The 14,836-nt window shown below is 36.3% G+C and overlaps 1 protein-coding gene across 4 annotated transcripts in view; it reads left to right on the top strand.

Moving 5' to 3' along the window:
• Nucleotides 1-9,254, top strand: part of GALNT3 (polypeptide N-acetylgalactosaminyltransferase 3) — a 44,529-nt gene extending 35,275 nt beyond the window's left edge. For all 4 annotated transcript variants that reach the window (XM_030326493.1, XM_030326492.1, XM_030326490.1 and 1 more), the window contains 4 exons: nucleotides 379-510; nucleotides 722-823; nucleotides 6,407-6,559; nucleotides 7,656-9,254. In XM_030326493.1, coding sequence (XP_030182353.1) covers nucleotides 379-510; nucleotides 722-823; nucleotides 6,407-6,559; nucleotides 7,656-7,778 — 510 coding nt within the window. In that variant the 3' untranslated portion in view covers nucleotides 7,779-9,254. The remainder of the gene's footprint in view (nucleotides 1-378; nucleotides 511-721; nucleotides 824-6,406; nucleotides 6,560-7,655) is intronic.
• The last annotated feature ends 5,582 nt before the right edge of the window (nucleotides 9,255-14,836 follow it).

The following is a 14,836-nucleotide window of genomic DNA, read 5'->3' as shown; positions in this document are numbered from 1 at the left end:
CTTCCTCACACCTCACTTTACAGATCATTTTTGGGTATAAAATTAAGATCCATTTTGGATGCCCCCACTACCATTTCTTGGCCCACAGCATTTCTCTAGAGACCTTTTGCCCATGGGGGACGTCTGGTACCACAAAGAAAGAATAAAATAGTATTACGTCAGCACCACAGTGGTAACGTGACTTTCTTTGAAGGCAGAGACAAGCAGGCAGGCATACTTGTTGCCTGAATAAATGGTGGATACTTTAAATTGCATCTTGCATTTTGGCCCAGAATTTTTTTCTTTAAGATCCAAATGTAAACACAAATAGTAGCATTTAAACTACTTTATCAGTGCTGTTTTGATTAAGCATTCTTTTTACTTCTTCTCTTTCTCCAGAAATCATTTGGTGATCTTTCAAAAAGATTTGAAATAAAGCACCGCCTTCAATGTAAAAATTTTACGTGGTATCTGAACACTATTTATCCAGAAGCATATGTGCCAGACCTTAATCCTGTTATATCTGGATATGTGAGTGTTTTCCTCCTCCTTTTTACTTGGTTTATGCCTTGCCACAAACATTTATGTGGTTCAGTGAAAATTGCTGAAATACTTCCCGGTTTATTGCTTTTGAGATTTTACATTACTATTTATTAATACTACTTCCTGGAATTAACTGAAAAAAAATATATAAACCACATAGATTAAAAAAAATTCTTATAACTTGAAAATTTCCCTTTAGATTAAAAGCATTGGTCAGCCTTTGTGTCTGGATGTTGGAGAAAATAATCAAGGAGGCAAACCATTAATTTTGTATACATGCCATGGACTTGGGGGAAACCAGGTGAGCACTGCGCTAAAAATCCTCTTTTTGTTGGCTCTTACAAATAAGTTGTCAGAAGTCCCAAATCAGCTTTATATTTTGGTATAAATTGGTATTTAAAATGCTTTTAGGTTAATAATGTTTGGCAATTAATATTAAAGTTGTTGCATACTTTGTTTTGACTTTCATCCTGACTCGGAAAACAATTTGAAGTTGCCTACCCATTCAGTAGAAAGGCAAATGAGAAAATAATAGAGTCATGCCATCTGAAATTAAAAAAAAAAACAAAAAAACAAAAAAAACAGGATCTTGTATGTGGGTCTTTGATGTTTTGGGACTATTGGCAAGGTGCTTTTGCAAAATTATACATAAAGGCTATATTTAACTGCATTTGATAGCAAACTATATTAAATGTGATACCAGAAGAGCGGTATTATAAGTTATTTTTGTGGATCATGATATTATTTCAATATGTTCTTTACAAAAAGGTATGTTATGGGGCACCTGGGTGGCTCAGTCGGTTAAGCGTCCGACTTCGGCTCAGGTCATGATCTCACAGTTCGTGAGTTCGAACCCCACATCGGGCTCTGTGCTGACAGCTTAGAGCCTGGAGCCTGCTTCAAATTCTATGTCTCCCTCTCTCTCTGCTCCTCCCCTGCTCATGCTCTGTCTCTCTCTCCTTCAAAAATAAATTTAAAAAAAACATTAAAAAAAATTTTTTTTTTTAATAAAAAAAGGCATGTTCTTGATTATCCTTGACTGATGATTTATCTGCTTGTTACCACGCTTTGACTGTTTTAGCAATTAAGACAAATGTCAAGTGTCACTGTTTGGCCTACTATGGGTAGAGAACTTATTAACATACAATTTTAGCATTTAGCTTCTTTGCCTTGCCTTTTACAAGTTAACTCCTGGAAGGATTGAACTCTTCTCATTTGTTCATTCAACAAATTCATTGAGTGACCCCTCCATGCCAGGTATTCTGCTGCGTTCAAGAAATTTAGATTCTGTCTCCCTCAAGAAATCTATATTTCAAAACCAATGGTTACCGTCAGCATGATAAGGTCTGGGATAAAGCATTCAGAGTGCTTCCAGAGTATGGGGGAGGGCATCTGAATGAATTAGACTGGGTGCCCATACATTTTCCTTGGAAAGATGACATTTGAAAACATTTTTTGAAAGGTACATAGGAGTTATGAGATGGCTGGTGGGAGTGAGAACAGGATGGGAAGAATGTGAAGGGGGGTTCTAAGGAGGAGAGCTGGTATGTCTTTCTTCTGTGAATTGCAGGTATTTTGGTGTAGAGTTCAAGATGTGTGTGGAGGATTTTCATACTATTAAATACTCACGATGTCTTATTTTAAGCGGATGGAACTTTGGTGATGTCAGCTTTAAGAAACTATCAGTTTATCTCCTGGTCCATCCTCTTCCATGTTTCTTCCTAGTCATTAACCTCAGCTTACTCTAGTTCTAATCCCTTCTCATCAAACCAACTAATCTACTGAGGGTAGAGAACACAGAAGCCCAGAAGTCATAGCTAGTGATTGAGATATAATTATAGAATGTGATGGAGATTCACATACACACATATACACAGGTATAGACACATGCATATATACCTATACACACATATATCTACATATGTGCATGCATATATATATATATATATATATTATACACACACACACACGTTTTAAAATAACATTGCCTTCTATATATTAGAAGAAAAATAAATAATTGTATTTTTTTTTTTTTGGAAATAATACTGGACCATGCTAGTTAAAATTAAGTTTTTGGACAATAAGTATTTAGTCATTTGTAAAAACCTTATCACTAAATGTAAATACTTACAAATTTTCCTAAGCTTCCTCTACCATTACATTTATTTTATCATAAGAGTTGAAAATATCTTATACATTGTTTATCTGTTTTTCTCTTGTCCTTGCCATAAAGATGTTTTTATAGTCTTTTCTCTGAAATAACTTGTAAATTATAAATACAGTATAGATGTATTTTAAAAATTTAGATGGAAGGCATGGTGCCTGGGTGGCTCAGTTGGTTAAGCATAAGACTCTTGGCCATGATCTCAGGCCATGATCTCACAGTTTCCCAAGTTGAGCCTCACATTGGGCTCTGCACTGGCAGCACAGAGCCTATTTGGGTTTCTCTTTGTCCCTCTCTCTGCCCCTCCCCCACTCATACTGTCTCTGTCTTTCAAAATAAATAATCTTAACAAAATAAAAATAAATTTAAAAAATCATAAAACTTGGGGGATGGAGAAGTAGTTCACATGTTCTTTCAATAAATATTTGTTTAGAGCCTATAATGTAACTAGCACTGTTGTATGAAAAATCCTACCTTGTGGATCTTGTGTTCTTGAAGGAGAAGAAATAAACATATGTAATTTTGGGCATAAAGAAAAATGAAGTGAGGTGGATGGGTGATTTGAATGTGAGGAGCAGGGTGGAGGGGGGATTTGTTTTCAGAGGTTCAGGAAGACCTCTTTGAAAAGGTGATGTTGGAGCAGAGGCCTAAAGGAATTGGAGAGGAACCGTGTTCCAGGAAGGGGGCATCCTGGCAGAAGGGGTGCAAGGCTAGAAGCCAGTGGCAGGTAAATGGAGCGGTCAGCAAGTCAGTGTGGCTGCAGCAGAGTGGTCCAGGAAGACAGGGTAGTAAATGAGGTCAGAGACATTGATAAAGGGCCTGGTCATTGAAGGTTTTGCAGACCTCCCCTAGGAACTTGGATTTAGTTCTGAATATGACAGAGGCCATCTGAGAGTTTTGAGAAGGAGAATAATATTTCCTGGTTTCATTTTTTTAAATGTTTATTTGTGTGTGTGTGTGTGTGAGAGAGAGAGAGAGAGAGAGAGAAACCATGCAAGTGGGGGAGGGGCAGAGAGGGGGACAGAGGATCTAACCTGGCTCTGTGCTGACAGCAGTGAGCCTCATGAGCTCACAAACTGTGAGATCATGACCTGAGCCAAAGTTGGATGCTCAACCGGCTGAGCCACCCAGGTGTGGGTCCTGGTTTAAATATTAAGAAGATGACTCTGATTTCTAGCACTGTAACACCGTGGTCGATTTTATTTTGGTTTCTTTCCTTTAAATTTTATTTTAAGTCAAGCATTGCATTTAAACTACATTGCAAATTTTAGTTCCTTTAGTGCTAAGTGTTTTTGATCTGTCATCCAACTTAATCATTTCTTCATGCTCCCTTCTACTATTTTGACCAGATAATGACAATTTTATAACATAAAAACTCCATTATAACAGTATTTGTGTATGCCAAGTAAAAATAAATAGTTTGAGGGGCGCTTGGGTAGCTCAGTCAGTTGAGCGTCCAACTTTGGCTCAGGTCATGATCTTACAGCTCGTGGGTTCAAAACCCCACGTTGGATTCTGTGCTGACAGCTCAGAGCCTGGAGCCTGCTAAGGATTCTGTGTCTTCCTCTCTCTCTGCCCCTGTTCCACTCATGCTCTGTCTCTCTCTCTCTCAAAAATAAATAAACATTCAAAAAAAATTTTAAAAATAAGTAATTTGATAATGTGACTATATTGATCAAATATACTGGTGCAATAATGCCGTGTAAGTCATTATGGCTTTGTAACACGTAATGCTTTGCTGCTGCTACTTTCTACTCCAGGGCATTTGTCCTGGTTCCAAGTTATGTCTCTCCACTATCCCCAGCTAGCTAATTATACATTCTTTTGGTTGCTTAAGTATCTTCAACTCTTTCCTATTCTTTATAACTACCTTTTAATGATTAAAAAATATATAACATGGGTAAACTAAGATACTGGACCAACTTTTCACACCATCTTTGAAATTCTAAGATTTATCTTTCTTGAGGAATGTTAGCCAAAGTACTATTTTCATGATCTATACTCCTATTCTTTCAGTGTCTCCATCTGAAGAACTATCAGTTATAAAAATGATGGATATATTTATGGAAGGAGCTAAATTAAGCATGAGGCCAAGATCAGGGGAACTCAAGGTTAATTCAGCTAATGTTTGTGAAGTGCCTAGTCTAATACACATAAAGGGTTTAAAACAGCCCCTGCTTAGCACATAATAAAGGCTCAATAAATATTAGTGCTAAGACTAATCACTTCATTATTAAAAATCCATTATGTTCACTTATTTTATCTTTGGAATGTCAACATTGTGAAATATTTGATTTGTAGTGGATGTTATTATTGGATACACTGCCTGACTTTGGTCTGTGAAGCCAGCTAGCTACACACACAATTCCGATAGAGTGCAATACAAGTTATTTCTGATATGCCACGGGAACCCTGAAACGGGTGTAATTTTGTTCAGTAGGACAAGTTCAGGGAAACTAAAGAAGCAAAGTAACATTTGAATTGGCTTTTTGAGGCTAAAAAGGAATTAGCTAGGCAGAGAAGGATCCAGAAGGATATTTCAGGCACAGCACAGTAAAGCAGTCTTAGAGTTATGGATGCATATGCTCTGCGTTGGTAGAATTGTGTGGAAAGAATATAGCATACAGTTCAGGCATTGGTTGATATAAGATTGAAAACGGAAGAATTCACGTACCAGTTAAGGAGTGTAGACTTCTCTTAGCAGCATTAGTGACTCACTCAAGTAAGGGAGGTAGGAGATTGAATCAGTGTTATGAGAGACTGGCAGCAGGGTGAATTGGATTATGGGGGCAGAGACTGCAGGTCTCTGGAGGTATTACAGTAAAGATTCTGAGTGCCTGAATAAGAGAAGTGATGTACCAAGGAAAGTGGGATGGTGACGTCTGAGAAGGAAATTTGGTAGAGCTAAGAAGCTATGTAACTGGACATATGGGGAGAGAGAAACATCAATCCTAGTAATAACAGCTAAAATGAATTAAAAGCTTACCATGTACCAGTTATTGTTCTGAGTGTTTTACACTTATTATCCCTTTTATCCTCATAACACTGTAGGGTAGGAACTATTAAATTACCCATTTTAGGGGTGCCTGGGTGGCTCAGTCAGCTAGGCGTCCGACTCTTGATTTGGGTTCAGGTGATGATCTCAGAATCGTGAGATTGAGCCCTGTGTCAGGCTCCATGCTGAGTGTGAAGCCTGCTTGGGATTCTCTCTCTCTCTCTCTCTCTCTCTCTCTCTCTCTCTCTCTCTAAAAAAAGAAAAAAATATAAATAAATTACCCATTTTACAGGCAAGGAAACTGAGACATGGAGAATTGTTCCTAATGTAAATGAAAATGCCATTAATTGAGAGGAATAAGAGAAAAGGAACACTTTGCAGAGAGGAAGAGGCAATTAATATGCTTGCTAGAAGTTTCCAGATCCTTTTCCATGCTGTACCTGTCCTAGCTAGCCTCCATCCCACCTGATAACCTCCTATTTCTGACATGAGAGGAAGACAATACATTCTTAAGTAACTACCTATTGCTGATACGCTGGAAAAGCATTTAGCATCTTCTGTCATAAAAGCTCAGCTTATGTTTCTAATGCCTACTTTTATTGTATTATTTTGTTCAGTACACATGACTTCATTATTCAGTGATGATTATTATTATTATTATTACTATTGGACCATTATTTTGCAACTGAGGATACAAGTCAGTAATAGCATTCTTCTTTTCACAGTATTTTGAATACTCGGCTCAACGTGAAATTCGCCATAACATCCAGAAGGAATTATGTCTTCATGCTGCTCAAGGTCTTGTTCAGCTGAGGGCATGTGCCTACAAAGGTCACAAGACAGTGGCCAGTGGAGAACAGATATGGGAGATCCAAAAGGTAACTGAGTGCAATTAATTCACCTCTCCATGTAATTACTTTGATTAGCTCTAATTGCTTATCTGAGAAAATGAATGAAACATAGCATATTAATGTTATCTATCAGAATTTCTCTTTGTTAACTTTGTTATTGTGTATATCTACCAATGTGATAAAGAGAATATATCTAGGAATTAAATACTCTTAGAAGCAAAATAATAGTAAAGTTGCTTAGTGAAAGCATGATTTATACAGATCAACACTTTTGTGAATTATTAATAATAGTTGCCCATATCTGTCTTTTTAAGAGTTTCTTATAAGGCTTCTGACAACAGCCACATTTTTTTTATCCTGACAGAAAGAAAAAAAATCATTATATTTTCCTCACCTACAGTAATTAATTCTTTTCACCTGTTTTAGAACTTTTTTATGAATTTAGAATTGAAAGAATATATAAAATATCTTTTCTGGTTTTCTGTTGTTTTTTTTTTTAATTTTTTATTTCTGAGAGGCAGAGAGACAGAGCACAAGTGGGGGAGGGGCAGAGAGAGAGGGAGACACAGAATCCGAAGCAGGCTCCAGGCTCCGAGCTCAGCACAGAGCCTGATGCAGGGCTTGAACTCACAAACTGTGAGATCATGATCTGAGCCGAAGTCGGATGCTCAACCGACTAAGCCACCCAGGTGCCCCTCTGTTTTTGTTTTAAGGCTTAGCTAGAACATAGCAATTCTTACCTAAAAAGTGTTTTGTGCCCTACCAGAACACTATAAGAGACTGATTTTTATAACATAATATTTTAAAAGAGTTTGTCACTTACGGATATCCCAATGGAATGTTTCTTGTTTGAAAACTTGATTCAGCCCTCACTCTGTCTACATCTCTTTATTTATGTAATACCTTCTGTGAATTGAACAGTAGTGGCATAAATGCCAAAATGCCAAAAACCAACAAGATTTTATGACATAGTTGATCTAAGGAAGATTAAAAGTTAAGAACAATGTACATTTGGTATGTGAGTCTCCCTTTAGCTTCCATGAGACCATAATGTAGTTTCCATATTTATCAGTTAGCTATGAGTCTTGAAATTTAATGCCTATTGTGTTTCCTTTTATTGTAGGATCAACTTCTATATAATCCATTCTTAAAAATGTGCCTTTCAGCAAATGGAGAGCATCCAAGCTTAGTGTCATGCAATCCGTCAGATCCACTGCAAAAATGGATTTTTAGCCAAAATGATTAAGTGTTCCTTAAAATTAAGGAGTTGAAAAAGAAGATATTCTTTCTCATAAAACTGTGACTGAGCATACACTGTAGTTGTTGAAAATTATGCAAAAGCAGCTAATTATAACTTATTCCAAGTGCATTTTTCTTATTTATATCTTAAAATGTCTATGTAGCACTGCTACAGAAATCTTTTAAGTTTCCATTTCAAAGCACAATAGCTAAGAATACCAAAGACTATTTTGAAATGTCCAGATTTAGGGAAAGAGATGTTTACAGTATGATGAAAATAATTTTCCAAGTAAAGTGATATTTGTGTATTTTGTGCACTTAAAGATATGCATAGCTACATTCACACACAATTTAAAATATTTCTTCTAGTTTTTTGGGGGGAGGGAGAAAGATTTGATACTGTATTTTTTTAACTACATAGAAATGGATCAATGAAGGTCAAGCATTGGCCTTTGTGTACAAACCAGGAAATTTTTATAGATCTAAAATTTATTATATAAAAATGCAGGTAACCTTTTTCGCCTTTTGTTTACTTATCTGTCAAATGTTTCCTTCAACATGAAATTAAGTGAATAAGGAGAATATTTTTGATGCTGCAGTATCTTGGCAAATTTTAAAATATTTTTTAGTCTGAAGACCTCTTGACTTGAAGCACTTAAATATTGCTTAAAAGACATTTCTTAAATAACTATACTGTGTTTTCCCAGAGCAATTAAAAAAAAAAACTATGTTACTATCTGTTGAAAAGGTGTCTTTTTCCTTTCTGCTAGTCTTTTTTTCTTACCAAAAGTCACTAACCTTGAATGTTTGTGAAATTGAATTCCAAATGTAGAATACCTGACTCATTTAAAAGCTAAATTTTATTTGGTGCTGATTCAATTATAGATGATCTTTGTAAAGATTTTTCTTCATCAAAAAAACCTCTGTCTATATGGAAAACACAATAAAATGAATCCTTATCACTGTTGTAATTATTTGATTTAAATGTCTTTCCTCTTTTGGATAAAATATATAATTCATATTGGATGGGGGAGGGCATGAATTTCGTATATTTAATTTCTAAGTACCTATCGTAGAGCCATCAGATATTTTTAAGGAATACTCAAATATTTCATGGTAATCGTATAAAAAATGGGGAATGGAGAAGATTCTATGTTAGATATTTCGAACATTTTGTACTAACTTCTGATAACTTTCCTTGAGCATCTGATAGAGTAATTTTTTTTAAAAAAAATGTGATGCCTGCTTAGGAGATTTAACACTTTTTTTTTCCCTTTCAGTCATTTTATATAGAGATCTCCTATGTTCTTATTTAAGAAGTAAAGTATGATTGGCTGCATATTTTAAGCCTTACTGAGCCTCAATTGTACAAAAGAAAATGTTTTAAAATTATTGGTCCCATCACCTCATTGTAACTTTGAACTTACATTAAAAGACCTGCACTCTTGGGGCGCCTGGGTGGCGCAGTCGGTTAAGCGTCCGACTTCAGTCAGGTCACGATCTCGCGGTCCGTGAGTTCGAGCCCCGCGTCGGGCTCTGGGCTGATGGCTCAGAGCCTGGAGCCTGTTTCCGATTCTGTGTCTCCCTCTCTCTCTGCCCCTCCCCCGTTCATGCTCTGTCTCTCTCTGTCCCAAAAATAAATAAACGTGGAAAAAAAAATTAAAAAAAAAAAAAAGACCTGCACTCTTTAATGTATTACAATGGCAACTTATATTCCAATTCAACTAATATTTATCATGTATCTAACTTTGTACCCAAAGTTAAGGTAGGCAGAATGAATCTTATGTTGCCTTTAAGCTTAGATCTTGTGGAGCAGAAAGACAGACAAATAATTTTGAAATAGCATAGTGACATTGTTACTTATATTTCATGATGTGACAGCTTGCCATTCATATCTGATATTTCTTTAAAAAGTAAATCTATTTTTATTACTGTAGCTAAATACAACTAATATGTGTTGTGAAGTACACACTGATGCCCACTTAAATGCACAATTTCTCAATTTGTTATTCTAGAGTAAGAAATACTGCTCTTATTTTGTTATATCTCACAAAACAAATCTGAAATTAAAAAGAAAAATCTGAGTGCACTCTGTGTATTAGTCATGTGTTGTCATGTCAAGACTCACCCAAAATCTATTTAGTTGATTTTATTATGGCTGTATTAAATGCATCAAAGGAGAGTCCTTCTTACCTAATTTGGAAGCCTTAGACTGTTGTTCAGGTGTCACATAACTAATTTCATTAGGGATTTACCCTTCAAGATAGAGGTAGTTGCTTTTAAAAGTCTCAGTTTTGAAACAGTGGTAACAAGCATTTATTTATGGAGTCTGGTTGCCATCTACCTGAGAGATTTGAATATACACAAGTGTGAAATTGTGGAGCTTTTGTTCAGTTTCAAGTGACCATGGCAAATGGTATAGTTGCTTTACAAAACCTGGCATGCTGCCTTTTTTCCAGAGGACCAAGTCCCAAGAACTCTACACTGTCAAACCTGCCAGGGTTAACCTGTTGGGTGAGCTGACTTACAACTGGATGTGAGTAGCCACGAGAGAAAATAAGCAATATACTAAACTTGCCTATTACTACAATCAATAACGATGAATTTTTAAGACACTAGATTACCAGAGAATTGGCCTTACTGTTGATAGGCAGTTTAATTATAAATACTGTGTACACCATCCGAAAATATAGGGAACTGTTATTTCTAAGAAAACAAGATTGAATGGGAAAACTAAAAAATAATAAAATTATTTTAAAAATGCTGCTACATTATGTTTGGATGAGAATTAGAGAAAACAAAAATCTCAGAAGAGTCTACTCAAATTGCTTCCAATTTACTTTTAAAAAAACAAAACAAAGTATCTTCAAATGATGCGTTTTTAGTGTGGTTTGTGCATGAAAGATGTTGCATAATTCTCATAAGCCAGTTCATACTCAAATAAAAGGCCTTGGCCTTACAATGGAATGTTTGTGAAGAAATTAATATACACAAAAGGCCTTACAATAGAATGTTTGTGAAGAAACTAATATGCATACAAATGTAGGAATGACGTATGTGTTTTAAATTAAAAATATTTGATACATATCTTTTTTATGGTCTTCTATTTTAACTACATTTTTCAAATTATGCATCACTTATCAGTCTAACTGCACTGGAGAAGAGTTTTTTTCCTGCACACATATGTAGACACTGTTGCTCTCTAATATTCAACAATATTTAGGAATTGTTTTGTGTGTTTATGTGATTGTAGTAGGCACCAGGGACTAATGATACACAAAATGGTCCCTATCTTCAAGAAGTTTACAGGCTAGAAATGAGGTTTTGTACCAATGATATTTTGGAGAGAAACTTTGATAGGGATTGCATTGAATATGTAGATTGCTTTGGGTAGTATCAACATTTTAACAATATTTGTTCTTCCAATCCATGAGCATGGAATATTTTTCCATTTTTTTGTGTGTCTTCTTCAATTTCTTTCATAAGGTTTCTATAGTTTTCAGTGTATATATTTTTCACCTCTTTGGTTAGTTAGCTTTATTCCTAGGTATTTTATGGGTTTTGGTGCAATTGTAAATGGGATCGATTCCTTGATTTCTCTTTCTGCTACTTCACTAGTGGTGTATAGAAATGCAACCGATTTCTGTACGTTGATTTTATATCCTGTGACTTTGCTGAATTCATGTATCAGTTCTAGTAGTTTTTGGTTTTTCCACATGGAGTATCATGTCGTATATGAAGAGTGAAATTTTGACTTCCTCCTTGCCAATTTGGATGCCTTTTATTTCTTTGTGTTGCCTGATTGCTGAGGCCAGGACTTCCAACACTATGTTGATTAACAGTTGTGATAATGGGCATCCCTGTCGTGTTCCTGACCTTAGGGGGAAAGCTCTCAGTTTTTCCCCATTGAGGATGATATTAGCAGTGGGCTTTTCATATATGGCCTTTATGATCTTGAGGTATGTTCCTTCTATCCCTACTTTCTTGAGGGTTTTTATCAAGAAAGCATTCTGTATTTTGTCAAATGCTTTTTCTGCCTCTATTGAGAAGATCATGTGGTTCTTATCCTTTCTTTTATTAATGTATCACATTGATTGATTTATGGATATGGAACCAGCACTGCATCCCAGGAATAAATCCCACTTGATCATGGTGAATAATCCTTTTAATGTATTGTTGGATCCAGTTTGCTAGTATTTTGTTGAAAATTTTTGCATCCTTGTTCTTCAGGAAAATTGGTCTGTAGTTTTCCTTTTTAGTTGGGTCTTTGGTTTTAGAATCAGGGTAATGCTGGCCTTGTAGAATGAGTTTGGAAGTTTTCCTTCCATTTCTATTTTTTCGAACAGATTCAAAATAGGTGTTAACTTTTTAAATGTTTGGTAGAATTCTCCTGGAAAGCCATCCAGCCCTGGACTCTTGTTTATTGGGAGATTTTTGATTACTGATTCAATTTCTTTACTGGTTATGGGTCATTTCAGATTTTCAATTTCTTCCTGTTTCAGTCTTTGTAGTTTGTATGTTTCTAGGAATTTGTCTATTTCTTCCAGGTTGCCAAATTTGTTGGCATGTAATTGCTCATAATATTCTCTTATTATTGTTTTATTTCTACAGTGTTGGTTGTGATCTCTCCTCTTTCATTCTTGGTTTTATTTATTTGGGTCCTTTTTCTTTTTGATCAGCCTGGCTAGGGGTTTATCAGTTTTGTTAATTCTTTCAAAGAATCAGCTCCTGGTTTCATTGACCTGTTCTACTCTTTTTTAAATTTCAGTATCATTGATTTCTGCTCTAATCTTTATTATTTCCCTTCTGGCTTTGGGCTTTATTTGCTGTTCTTTTTCCAACTCTTTTAGGTGTAAGGTTAGGTTGTATATTTGAGACTCTTCTTCCTTCTTTAGGAAGGCCTGGATGGCTATATATTTCCTTCTTATGACCTCCTTTGTTGCATCCCGGAGGTTTGGGGCTGTCGTGTTTTTATTTTCATTGGCTTCCATGTACTTTTTTTTTTTAATTTTTTTTTTTAACATTTATTTATTTTTGAGACAGAGACAGAGCATGAACGGGGGAGGGGCAGAGAGAGAGGGAGACACAGAATCGGAAGCAGGCTCCAGGCTCTGAACCATCAGCCCAGAGCCCGACGCGGGGCTCGAACTCCTGGATCGTGAGATCGTGACCTGAGCTGAAGTCCGACGCTTAACCGACTGAGCCACCCAGGCGCCCCTTCCATGTACTTTTTAATTTACTCTTTAATTTCTTGGTTAACCCTTTCATTCTTTAGTAGGATGTTCTTTAATCTGCAAGTATTCATGGTCTTTCCAAATTTTTTCTTGTTGTTGATTTCGAGTTTCATAGTGTTGTGGTCTGAAAATATATGTCAGGTATGGTCTCAATCTTGTTGTACTTGTTGAGGGCTGATTTGTGTCCCAGTATGTGATCTATTCTGGAGAATGTTTCATGTGCGCTCAAGAAGAATGTGTATTCTACTGCTTTAGGATGAAATAATCTGAATACACCTGTTAAGTCCATCTGGTCCAGTGTGTCTTTCAAAGCCATTGTTCCCTTGTTGATTTTCTGCTTACATGGTCTGTCCATTGTTGTAAGTGGGGTATCGAAGTCCCCTACCATTACGGCATTATTATCAATGAGTTTGTGTTTTGATCATTGATTTATATATTTGGGTTCTCCCACATTGGGAGAATAAATATTTACAATTGTTAGATCTTCTTGGTGGATAGACCCCATAATCATGATACAATGCCCTTCTTCATCTTTTATTAACAGTCTTTTTTTTTTTAAATCTAGTTTGTCTGATAGAAGTATGGCTACTCCAGCTTACTTCTGATGACCATTGCCATGACAGATGGTTCTCCATCCCCTTACTGTCAATCTGCAGGTGTCTTGAGGTCTAAAATGAGTCTCTTGTAAGCAACATATAGATGGGTCTTATTTTCTTATCCATTCTGTCACCTTATATCTTTTGAGGCCGTATGGCCTCTACCAAATGTACTCTAAGCAGCAGACTGGCTTCTCCCTGTGTGCTACATGGATCCGGATCCATCAGACTCACTGCTTCTGGAGATTTGCCCTACTTTTCATCAGAGCATCACCAGGCACTGAGCTCCGAAACTTCAGACTCTACACTCCACTATTTATAGAGTCCTGGTGGCATTGAAACCCTCTCCTTTCTCCCCATCAATGGTTTTGGGAAACAGATTTCTTGTTCAGTCCCCTGCGAGTGTTTTCACTCTTTCCCAGCTACTGTCAGTGCGGAGTGTTTTCCTTGCAAGGTCCCGATGTGCTGCACTCTCTTCCTTTCTTTTTCTCTCTTTTCTCTCTGCGAAAGCAGCTCCCTTCCTCTGTGGCTTTTCTCTCCCCCAGTTTTCCCAGTTCACACCTCTGCACTGCATACCTGCCAAGTTCTGTGGCTTTTTGTTACATCCCTTTCCTAGGTGTGCAAAATGGTTTGGTGCTGATCTAGTTGCATTTCAGGAACAAGACAAGCTCAGGATCTCCATGCTGCTCTGCCATCTTAACTCCTCCCTTCTGGAAATCTTATTACATCAGACTTCTAATATATTGATCTTCTAATATACTTGGAAGGGTCCTTTGCTCACTTTATTCCATGTCTTTGCCTATTCTATTTCTTAGGGGGTATTCTTGATATATTATTCTAAGCCTTCCATTGAATTTTAAAATTTTTATCATTTATAATTCCCATGAACACATTCTTGTTCTCTGAATGCTTCCTGTATAAGATTTTGTTATACTATATGAATGTAATTTTTTTCCTTCATCTTTGTATGGATATTAATGGTAGTTTTTTAAATTTTATTTTAAAGTTTTCATCAATTTGCATAACTGTTTCTTCTGACCTGCAGTTTTTTCCTATCTGTTTTACTCTCTGAATTTCATAATAGATATTTTCCTCAAATGTCTGGTGTTTCTTGCCTGTTTATCTTTAACAAAGGAATATCGAATGCTTACTGGAAAGATCTGTATATGGAGAGGACTTGTTGACTGTGGTCTTTCTTACAGGGTGACCTGATGGGACTTTTATACTGGGAAACA

The sequence above is a fragment of the Lynx canadensis genome, chromosome C1, assembly GCF_007474595.2.
Source record: "Lynx canadensis isolate LIC74 chromosome C1, mLynCan4.pri.v2, whole genome shotgun sequence".
NCBI lineage: Eukaryota > Metazoa > Chordata > Mammalia > Carnivora > Felidae > Lynx > Lynx canadensis.
This window is presented reverse-complemented; position numbering and strand designations above follow the sequence as displayed.